The 12,031-nt window shown below is 40.7% G+C and overlaps 1 protein-coding gene across 2 annotated transcripts in view; it reads right to left on the reverse strand.

Annotated features, from left to right (window-relative positions):
* Positions 1 to 3,220: 3,220 nt before the first annotated feature.
* The window catches only part of SNX24 (sorting nexin 24), a 181,366-nt gene continuing 172,555 nt past the window's right edge, over positions 3,221 to 12,031 (reverse strand). For both annotated transcript variants that reach the window (XM_032629033.1, XM_032629034.1), the window contains 3 exons: positions 10,720 to 10,752; positions 10,132 to 10,196; positions 3,221 to 4,757 (listed from right to left, as the gene is read on the reverse strand). In XM_032629033.1, coding sequence (XP_032484924.1) covers positions 4,690 to 4,757; positions 10,132 to 10,196; positions 10,720 to 10,752 — 166 coding nt within the window. In that variant the 3' untranslated portion in view covers positions 3,221 to 4,689. The remainder of the gene's footprint in view (positions 4,758 to 10,131; positions 10,197 to 10,719; positions 10,753 to 12,031) is intronic.

Below are 12,031 nucleotides of genomic sequence, written 5' to 3' on the forward strand. Positions count from 1 at the left end.
AGAAATCTCAAGGGCATTTCACTGAATGAGTGGATGAGTAAATGAATACATATTCACATAGGGTGTCTATTGAAACCACTACCCAAACTTGTCTGCCACCCTTGCTGCTTCTTCAAAGAGTCCTGCTATAGACTGTTTGTGTCTGCTCCCCCCACCCGCTCCTAATCCATATGGTGAAAACTAATCTCCTATGTGATGATGTTTGGGGGTGGGGCCTTTGGGAGGTGATTAGGGATTAGTGCCCTTATGACAGAGGCCCCATAGAGATCCCTGGTGCCTTTCCCGCCATGTGAGGACACAATGAAAAAGAGTCCTTACCAGACACCAAATGTGCCAGTGCCCTGGTCTTGCAATTCCCAGACTCCAGAACTGTGAGAAATAAATGTTTGTTGTTTATAAGCCACCCAGTCTATGGTATTTTTGTTACAGCAGCCAGAATAGACTAAGACAAGTCCCTCCTCCCCATGGCCACATGCAATACTCTGAGAGTTGAACTGCCGTTCTTTTCATAGTAGATTCTGCAGGAGGTAGGAAAGCCAATAATCACCAAAGAAGGGGAGTTCATAAACCATCTATCACACCCCTCGAACAGTGGTTCCTAACCTATGTGTATATCAGAATCAACTGAGAAGTTTCTCTAAGTACCCAAGGACAGACCCCAGCCCAGATTTATTGATTCAGAATTTTAGGTGATTCTGATGCACATCTCTGGTTTAGTCCTATTGGTTTAGAATCTCAGAGGTTGTCAGGGATACAAGAATAGCACCTGGTATGTCTGCCCAAACTCCTCCTGCACCCTAGACAAGTATCACTAATTGGCTGCTATACTTACTCACTGAGCCTGTATTCACTCAAAATCCTTTTCTTAAAAAAGCTTTTTAAAAGAATTGTAGTAAAATTACACAACATAAAATTTACCATTTTTTCCATGTACAGTTCAGAGGCATTAAGTACACTCACACTGTTGTGCAACCATCACCATCCATCTTCAGAACTTTCTCATCTTCCCCAGCTGAAACCCACTGAACGCTAATTCCCCATTTTCCCCTCCCGCAAGCCCCTGGCAACCATCACTCTATTTTCTGTTTCCATGAGTTTGACTATTTCAGGTACCTCAGATAAGTGGAATCATACAGTAGTCATCCTTTTATGACTGGCTTATTTCACTTGGCATAATGTCTTCAAGACTTATCCATGTTGTAGCAGGTGTCAGAGTTTCCTTCCTTGTTAAGGCTGAATAATCCACTGTATGTATAGACCACATTTTAGACATTCATCCATCAGTGGACACTTGGGTTGCTTCCACCTTTTGGTTGTGAATAATGCTGGCAAAAACTTGGGTGTAGAAATAACTGCTCGAGTCCCTGCTTTCACTTCTTTTGGGTATATATCCAGAAGTGGAATTGCTAAATCATGTGGTAATTTTATGTTTAATTTTTTTAAGAACTGCCATACCATTTTCCACAGAGGCTGCACTATTTTACTTTCTAACAGCAATGTATAAAGGTTTCAAAGTCTTCACATCCTTGTCAACACTTGTTATTTTCTGCTTTCTTTGGATAGTATCCACTCAAATTGGTGTGTCAGAATCCTTACCTGAGTGCTTTATGAGCCATTATCAATTGATCAGAGTTGACAAATGAGATAAAAGCCATTTGCTATTCCTAAACTGTGATCGTGAGATTTCTATACTTTTCAAAGTGAAATGACCGAAGAATTTACCATGTGGGGATAGTCACAGTGTTATTGGTGCCATTTGTATACATGGCCCGCTGTTTGAAATGGGGGAGAGGAGGAGGACACCAGGAGAAAGGACACCGGGGCTGCCATATGCAAATTTGCCAGGTGATGGAGGTTAGGCCTGAGAAAGACTCTGCATACAACAGCAACTGGGGGACATTCTGAGATCAGCCCCAGGCAAACCATCAAATCCAAGAACCAGGGGATAAGGGAGTGTGAGGGCTGTCCCCATATCCTGGCTTAAGTGGTAAGAGGATTTCTTTTCCTCTTTATTCTGTTTTCTTCCCTCTATTCTTTACTTCTTTATTGGCTATGAATCCATGCTTTGAAATATCCATGTTTCATAAAAAAGGGGAAACGGAATATATGTACAGTAAATATACATTATTTGCTTGCATGTGGATGAAATATCTCTGGAAGTATACATGTAAACCAAGAACAGTGGTTGTCTCTGGGAGGGGAACTGGGAATCTAGGAGACTGGATGGGAGAAGACTTTTCTTTTTATATATCCTTTCATATGTTTTTATTAAAATTTTGACTGGAAATATATTCCATCCTCTTTCCAATGTGCATTTCTGAGGTGCTGACACCAGAAAGTTCCAACTCCTTCCCAGAGTTGGAACATGTGCTTTCATGAGCTGTAAAAGATGGAAGTGGATGAATGCCATCTTCCTGCTGCTTTAGGCTGCGGTTGCCGACAAGCAAAGTCATGGGCGTTGAGAGGCAACTGTGGTATAGGTGGTGACAGCTGAACACTTTGTTCTAGTGCCCAGTCACCAGCTTCCTGGGTGCTGCCATGAGGTAGTTATGGTAGTAAGTTACCTCCTGATCCTACGTGCTGATCCCTGGACCGAAGCTACATGTGCCGTTTTTGACTTCAATACCTTCAGTAGCAGCCTCCCAGTTCCCTGAATTCCTGCTAAAGACAGAGGCTGTAGCTCCCCTGGCAGGCGGGTATTGGAAATTGCTGGAGCATTCTGGAAGTCGTGCCTAGAGACCCACCAGGAGTTCATTCCCCTCATCCTTCCAAAAGATTCTGTAAGCACTGCTTTTTATTATTCCATTCTGCTTAAAATACTTATTGTGGTTTCTATTTCCTGCAATGGAATTGAAATGGAATATTAAACATTTAAATAAAAATTAGAAAGTCATCACTAAAAAAAAAAAATTCAATTCTCAAAGAAGAGTAGTAGTGCCACCAAAGTTCTTGAGCAGTGTGCTACCAAAGATTCTTGGGCTTTATTTTTTTTAAAAACCCTCACTATCTATCTTGGTAAATCAACTACTTAATGAGTACCTATTGGCTTAATAGATGAGGTAATTTAACAGTTACCTTGTCAGATTAGAAGTAAATGTCTATATGAATATGTGAGAAGGTGTGTGTGTGTGTGTGTGTGTGTGTGTGTGTGTGTATAAAGAGACAAGCCACAATTTATGTTTCCAATAAAATCCTGGCAGTACAAGACATATCCAAACACTTCTTGTTCTTCATTTTTATTTAACTCAAAATAGCTAATAACAAAAACATTTAAAAAATATCTCCAACACTTGACTATTCAGTCATTTTTGGTTGATGACACTTGATTATTTAGTTCTTGCTTATTTCCAGCATGTAGTAACACATCTATCATAAATAAATCTCTAAGAGTCTGCAGCAAGCTTTAAACCTGTATATTTAGATCCTAATCAAAAACCATGATTTAATTATTAGTTTTATATCTAAATATTTTTCTCCCGCACAGAAGCTTATTAACTAATAACCATAAATAGTCTAGCTATTAACTGGTTTTCAAGGAAATGTCCAAATATGGCACATATATACAGGCTGCATATATGCTTTTATCCTTTACTACTCAAAATCTGAATGTCTGTAAGATGTACAGTGGAGTTATATCATAAACACATTTAATTTAATTCAGTACATGAGATCAGTGAAAAGGAAACGATAAGGAATAAGGAAAATAACAATCAATCTGGCAATTATATACCACCTATTCAATGAATGGATGCCCTCAAGTAAACCAAGATGAGTGTTGTCAGTCTGGTGTTCCCTCAGTCACTGTAAGTTCATATCTGTCTCTTAGAGGGCAAGCATCTTGCAAGGCTAAGTATCATTCTAGTGTTTAAAGTTATGTGTTTTTTCCTACAAAATAGCCCCTAAACACCAACAACTTCAATTGGTCTTCAACGGAAGAAAGAGCTACCTCTTCCAACACTGGAGGAAAAACCGGCTGTCGTGGATGGGGATTTCCAATATGGCACCATTCTAAAGGGCTTTCAAGGACAATCTTGAGACCCCATTTTATCTTATGTGCCGACATTAGAAGCTAACCCCTGGATATGACGCAGCTCCACTATAATGTAAATTAAAATGCCATGATTTAAAAAATGCCCTAATATTGTCAGTATAATTTCATTTCCAGTTTAGTCCCTTCCTCACATTTGGCACAGTGTGTTTCTGTGATGCTCTCCTGGTGCCAGCACTTCAGAATGTTATCCATCACTGGCAGAGAAAAATCTCATGATGAAAAGATTAGTGTGTCATAAAATCTGAACAAAACAGCCACCAAAGTTGATCAGTCTCACTATGATTCGGGATAAGATTTTCAATTAGCAAATGGTGTGACTGAAGCAGAGAGTAACTGTTTTGCTACACTCGGAGCTCCCAAAGATCTTCTTTAGCTTTCTTTTCCTGGGTTTCTAAATTGGCAGCTACATTCTACTTCTTAAACACTTGGCCTTAACCTCAGCACCGCCCTGGTTCAGTTTCTATTTTTAAAAGCACCATTCTAATGGAAATGTCCCTGCTCTGAATTAAGCTGCTGCTGTGAATTTTACCACTAGCGAGAGCCATGATGTCATAGAGTTTAGGTTAATTTGGTAGGTATCGATTTCCTTGACTACGACTTCGAAACTTGCTTCAGCTTCTTCTAGCCATGGAGGATTTCTACCTGGGCTGTAGATGAGGGTAAAATATCCCATGGAGAACGCCTTCAATAACCACATTTGGAAAATCTGAAAAACAAAAGTAAAACTGCTGTTCTTATGTACATCAATAAAACATACGTGCATCTCGTAGAACGAAACAAGGTAAGGCCTAGGCATAACTCAGGGATCTGCATCACCATACAGTTTGCCCTTGTTTCGGATGTGCCATCAGTCATGCTGCTTCGGCCTCGAGCCACTTGAGTGTACCACCAGGCGCTGCAGGAATACACGGCCAGATTTGTAGCTTATTGATTTAAGGGATGTTCTAATGGTTAATGCTGCTAGGCCCCAGCTCTTTATCTGAATGTTTTCTCCCAAGGAAGATGGATTACACTGGCAATTCAATTTCTAACAAAATCTCAATATACTTGAAGGAATTCCAAGATTTCTACTGGGAATACTTTGCTGCAGTTTTTCCGCTGTGGTTTACAGTGGCCTTTAGTCCAAGTGGTCTTGAGTATGCTTGTTCTATTATACTAGCTTCTAGAGAGCAGGAGGACAGGGGCCTGCCTTCCTAACGTAAAAGGGCAGATTCCTGACAAAAGCCACACTTGTCAAAGTTGAAAAATCAGCTACGTTTTTACAGGAAATGCAAAGGAAATTCAGAGGCGTATGTTATGTTGTATCTCAGTTTAGTCATCACAGCAGGTAAAATATGAACAGATAACTTGAACGGGAGAACCAATCTATCACACGGTTCAGAATTTTCATTTATAAACTTTAGTCTGCACATAATTATATCTAGGATTTAAATAGATATAGTTAATATATAAGGAAATTAAGTGGCCCAATACTTTGAGCTTCCAAATAATATGTTCACGGATTAATTCAACCTCTACAGAGTGCCTACTACATAAAACCACTTGCAAGGGGATTGGACCTCATCGGGCTCTTGGAGGAGAGGGCTCAGGAGAGGGCGCTGACGAGGTGGAAAGTCTGTGGCAGGCAGGAGCCTGAGGCTAGTGTAGCAAGTGGAGTGGCTGTAAGGGCAGGGGGGCAATTCAAGCCTGGTAAGAATGGACAGGAATTCTGGCTTTATATGAAAAGCAATGAGAAGCTACTGAGGGATTTCAAGCAGAGTGAGACAGCAATGAATTGTTTTGAAAAGATGACTGTGGCTGCCATTCAAAGAGCGACTGGAGCAAGTTCAGAGTGGTGATGGATTCCATGGTAGTAGTGAGGGATTTCATAACAGTACCTACTTAACAGGCTGTTGTAAAAATTAAATAAATGAAACAAAGTGCTTGGACCTGAACTTGGCACATGGTAAGTACCAGCTATTATCACATACCAAGCACTGCCTAATTACTGGGAATATAAGTAAGTAACAGTGCCTGCCATGGAACTTACATGCTAGTCAGGGAGACAAGTGAATAAACAAATAAAATGTGTTTTTAAAATATCTCCGATACGCAAGTACTCAATTACTTTTGGTTGATGACACTCACTTGATTTCTTAATGTTTGCTTTTACCCAACATTAAGTCACATAATTTTTAATAAAACATATCTTTAAAAGTTTGCAGTGGACTTATACCTACATGCTTAGATACCGATCAAAAGCCATGACTCAGCTAAGTTAATTTTAATTCCAAACACATTTCTCACACGCAGACGTGTATTGATACCAATAGCCATAAATGAAACTGTTGATTAATTTTCAATAAAATGCCCAAATTAGACATATTACATGCATCAGCATATATGCATTTATCCTTTACCACTCAAAATATAAGAGTCTGCTTAAGGTTAGTGATATCATAAGCTTATTTAGTGTAAACATTTTGATCCAAATCAGTAAGTTCAGCAAAAAGGACAAAAAGGAAAATAACATGAAATACTTTGGGTAATTCTACAGCACTCTAATAGGTCAAGCAGTGGTTTAAAGGCAAGGAGAAAAAATAAAGCAGGGCACGGGGCCAGAGAGTGATAGGGGACGGGAAGGTGAAGAAGGACCTTTGTGCAAAGATGCCATTTGAGTAAAGCGGTGTAGCAGCCAGCTGTGAGGGTGTCTGGATGAAGAGCAATCCCACAGAGGGAGCAGAGCATGCCCAGGCCCTGTGCTCACCGTCCAGCAAGCGCTAAGCATATGCTAGATGCTGGAGATTTAGAGGGTGAAGGTGACAGAAGGAGAGAGAGAGAGAAGGCAACACAATTTGTGATCATTGTTCTAAAGGAAGCAAATAGGGCGCTCTGATAAAAGTGAATGGAATAGAGATATTTTATAATGAGGTCCCCCAACTAGTAACTGATGAGATAGTCAGAGGTCTTTTTTTTTTTCTCATCTGTTACAGTTTACTCCACTCTAAACTGGATTTTGGCTTCATTCCATGTATCATTTGATACAATGTCCATCACTGCTTAAATTACTCAGAAAACTGCCCTTGCCTTTGCTTCCCTTTGAGAGGTGATGAGAAGGAATGTGATTTGGGAAAGGTTTTGTTGGTTTTCATTTATTTTTATAAACATTTATTGTGAAGCTTAAAAAAAAAAAAGTAAGGGGGTGGAGGGGCTCTTGGAGGCTACTTGAAAGGAGAGCCAGCAAAGGCTCCCTGAAGATGCACCTGAAAGAGGAGAGGGCCAACAATGTGTGAGGACAAGAGGGTTCCAGGAGGAGGAAACAGCAAGTGCCCTGCGGGAAATGAGTTCAGCGCATCTGAGGCCCAGAAAGAACTGCAGTGTGGCTGGACCAGAGTGTGTGAGGGGGTCCCGGCAGACATGTGGGCCAGGGCCAGCCCACGGGGGGCCTTTTCAACCACGGTGAGAGTCTGGGGCTCACAGAGAGGGTTGGGATAGAAAAATAGTATTGTGACTCAGCTGTATACTCAAGGCCATCAAGGCCACAGCAAGGAGATTGTTCCAAAGAAAGTAAAATGAGAAGAGCAGAGGGTCTAGGACAGACAGCCTTCAGGAGAGCTGCCAGAGCCTGGAAGAAAAGCAGGAAGGTGGGAAAGCCAAGGGGAAATGGTGTCTGAAGGAGGGGAAAGTGGTCAGCAGTGGCTAAAGTTAATGAGAGGTCAAGGAGGAGGACTGAGAAAAGTCCACGGAGTTTAGCCACACTGCAGTCGCTGGGGACCTGAGCCAAAGTTATTTTGAATTCCCCAGAAAACTCAAAACGAAGGCCAAAAAGCATATGCTAAGAGAATAATGTTTTATTTTTAGCATTTTATATGAGGATAGTGTTTAACTGTCAGAATTTTAAAGACAGACACTCCTCTGATTTTTATGGGTGTCAGTGTATCTGTGAAGGTACTTCCAGATTCTGTACCTGGAACAGAAACCTCAACATTTTGTTAAGAGGGCTTAGAACACGAACATGTGATGCAAGTAAAATTTATCTTTAAATTAAATGCTAAAGAGTTGCAATAATGTATCACTAGTATAATACTTCTAAGACAATAGGAATCTGATTTATGACATGGGCTCAGCCAAAGTTCCACAAAAGGAGATGTAGTGGCTGGCTCTCTCATACTTCGTTCCGTCCTTTACATTAAATTCATGACTGACATTTACTCTCAAGGAGGAATCCCCTTTCTGTGCAAGTTGTTCAACTACATCAATATCCTACCAATGATCCATACCTCTTATTCTTTCTAACTCCAGACATTTGCCCCTGAGGCTCTTTCCCAGAAAGTTCCTCCCGTTCTTCATGGTCAAGCCAAGTGCACAGCACATGCTGCTTAAGAAGGTGGATGAATCGGATTTAAGGATCATAAAATATCTGCCCTCTTCCAGGAAGCATCCTGGCTACTCCAGTCCACAGTGATCGTTCTACTCTCTACACTTTTATAGGAATTTCAGTCAAATGCTTAAAATATCTGAGCAGAAACAATACCTGGAGAAAGTACTTGTGGAACCATTTTTAAAAGCTAGTAAGAATACTTCATAAAACACTGCCCCATACAGAGTGAAGTAAGTCAGAAAGAGAAAAACAAGTATCATATATTAACGCATATATGTGGAACCTAGAAAAATGGTACAGATGAACCAGCTTGCAGAGCAGAAATTGAGACACAGATGTAGAGAACAAACGTATGGACACCAAGGGGGGAAAGCGGTGGGCGGTGGGTGGAGGTGGTGGTGTGATGAACTGGGAGATTGGGATTGACATGTATATACTGATGTGTATAAAATTGATGACTAATAAGAACCTGCTGTATTAAAAAAAAAAAAGGAAGTTCATTTGGTTGAGAAAAAAAGACCACCGCCCACTTAATCTAGACTAGGTTACATCATGAATATTTGTTAAATGTAACATCTTATTAACATAATATCAACTAACACACCAGGTATATTTCTTACACATGGGAAGCAAATGTTAAAGAAAGGGGATTATTCCTCACTGAAGGGATTTTATAGAGAAAATACTACGAGGCCATATTCATGTGTGGTTGTATAGCAAAGGCAGCTTTCTTCTAGAACGGTCCCTCAACAGAGCGGGGCTGCGTCCTAGTCGGCCTTCTTTAAACTGATAGCTAAGTGGGTGATCTGAGCACACAAGCATCCCTGCCACAGAGAACAGTCCCCTCTCTCTTGCTGGTGATAAGGTTTTATTGTCAGAACGTAGGAATGGTGTCCATAGATAATTTATCTATTGCTATTTAGCTGCTATGCTATTTAGTTACCCTCAGAAACAAAGGCTGAAAATTCACTATATGCAAAGAGCACAGAAGGAGAGATTAGGCAAAAAGGGATCCACCCACCAGACCTGTGAGACTGGGCAAATCAGGGACCTCCCTGAGCCCCGGTTTGCTCAGGAGTGAATGATGATATCTGCCCTGCCTATTTCATGAGGTTGTTAAGGAAATTAAATGAGCTAATGTCTGAGAACGTACTCATGGAGAGCTGCATATCAGAACACTTTGAGAGGGACTCCGAATCATTTAAATTTCTTGGCACAAAGAAAGGACTCGGGCTAAAATACCAAATTACATGTACGCTTAAATTAATTCATTATACTTAAAGATACAACTTTGAAAATGTGTATCTGACTCTCAAAGATGCTGTAATCTAAATGGAAATGGAGATACGCATGCAACGTATATACACAGCTTGAGGAAAGAAGCATTTAAAAAAAGGACTGGAACCTTGGATTCAAACCCTAGATAAAAACCAGCAGAAGCCAAAATAACATCACCCCCAAAATTAAGGACAATAAATCCCTTTCCCTCTTATTACTCTAATTCAAAACAGCCTGGCAAGAGAAAGAAAAATTACATTTCCTCCTGAAAGGCCTGCCCCAATTAAAATTCTGAATGTCTCTTACACCAAGAGCACTGGTTTATTGGCAGATTATTAAGCCCTGGCCAATGTCACTCTGTTAGACCTGTATTAAAAACGTGGTTTATGTGGTGTAGGGTCAGATCAGTAAAGAGCTGTTAGCAGATGACAGGTTTGATTACCGCTGGCTGCAGGCAAGACGTATGGATCCCTGAGGAACAGCAGCACCGGCTGGTGGGACAGTTTGCTGGAAAGGTCAAGAACAGGCATGTCAGCATCAGGGGACGATGGTAAACAGAAAACACTACAAACTAGCTTTGAGGGGATCAAACTGCTGTGCGGGGACACCTCAAGGTTTATGTATCTAACGGTACGGGTGAATAATAGCAAGCAGAGCTGGAGGGACAAACCAGCAGTGCGCTCATCTTCCAAACATGTCTTTGTGGAATTCGAAGCAGATAGACAATCTATACCATAAATCACTGCTGCAAAGTGATTTTTTTTTTAAATCTTGTAGTACGATTATTGATGAAATGTATTCTTATTACTTGTATGAAATAATGTAGGACTTTATTCCTCTAGCCTTAAATAGAACGGTTACTTCTGTAACTTCCCATCAAATATTTATCATCTTAAAATCAATTCTCTAGCAAAGGTTTTCAAGAAAACCTTGACTTGAAACAATTAGATGATGGTAAGTAAATGTTTAACAAAACCTTAGTCTTATTCTTGGTTTGTATAACTCCTGACTGACTGGTGTTTGTTCTTACCTTGACTCTTCAGATTCTGTCTCGTCAAAAGATCTAAATTTTTTTTTAAAAAGAAAAGAAGACCATAAAAGTTGGGTCAGTATTTATGTCAACAAAGGAAGAAAGAGCCAGTATTCTTACAGCTCTGAATTGGGAGACATTTTGAAAAGAGACTTAGGTATTTTCACAGAGTCACAGCGTGGCTGATGCCTCATTCTAAGGAACCCCAAGGCTGCAATATTCTTGAATTTCAATTTTCCTGGAGATGACTCAGAAATCCTATGGTTTTGCTTTTGGACTTATATAATGGCGAAAAGATTTCACTCATTTCATTCCCACTATCTCTTCTTAAAAAATACACAACTACATATGAAGCCCAACCTCCCAGCAAATGCACCAAGCTGGAACAGGAAGCACTGACCATACACATGACTTGGTGAGTGCGGTGTACGATTCTTGTTCTGAGGTGACTGAAAAGTGGCCCCGAGTAAACACTGCTGGTGAGGGAGCTGTGACAGGTGTTAGCCTCTCATCCAGCGGATGGCTGGGTTTTAACACAGCTTTGGGTGTGGTTAGCTTGAACATCTTGTAGTTAGTGTGAGTCATTCAGGCAGGTCTGGAGGCAGCAAGAAAATGGATAGCACCCCCTCCCCAACTTGGATCTGCAGAGACTTTGTGATGACGTGGTTCTTTGTAAATAGATTTAACATGTAAGAGATGTTGCCGACTGCCTTTGGAGGCCAGATCAACACAGGTGCCCAGAGCTGGGCGAGTGGCTTGTTTCAGAGTTAATTCTTCAGAAGAACTTTTCCCAGTTGCTGCTGATATCAGATGTCTGGTTTCTTGGTAGAGAGGGATTAGGATCTGCAGCCCCCCCATTTAGAAGTTCCTGAGGGAGAGGCAGCAGGACAGTGGGGAAAGAGCTTACACCAGAGGCCTGGGCTCTGCCAGCTACAAGGTAAGCGACCTTAGGAAAGGCACTTTATTCCTGTGTCTCAGTTTGCTCAACTCTAAAATGAAGCGAGTTGGATAAAATCACTTCTAAGATCATTTACAGCTTTAAAAATTATATGAATAAATGTGCCAAGGGGATACAGACTTGGCACAAGTATTCACAAATAAACATTAGTCTCTAAATAAGCTATCTAGATTTATAGTTCCCATCATGTAACACCATTCCATATAAAAGTATAATTTAAAAAGTCAATTCTTCAAGTTTAAACCTGAATTAATGAGTGTTGGTCACCTGGCCACAAGACTCAGGAGCAATTCCTTTGACTACAAGCAGGGGGAGAGCGAGTGCTGTCCCAAGCCAAAAGAATGGGTGTGGCCA

Source organism: Phocoena sinus, chromosome 3 (assembly GCF_008692025.1).
Source record: "Phocoena sinus isolate mPhoSin1 chromosome 3, mPhoSin1.pri, whole genome shotgun sequence".
NCBI classification, from domain to species: Eukaryota; Metazoa; Chordata; class Mammalia; order Artiodactyla; family Phocoenidae; genus Phocoena; species Phocoena sinus.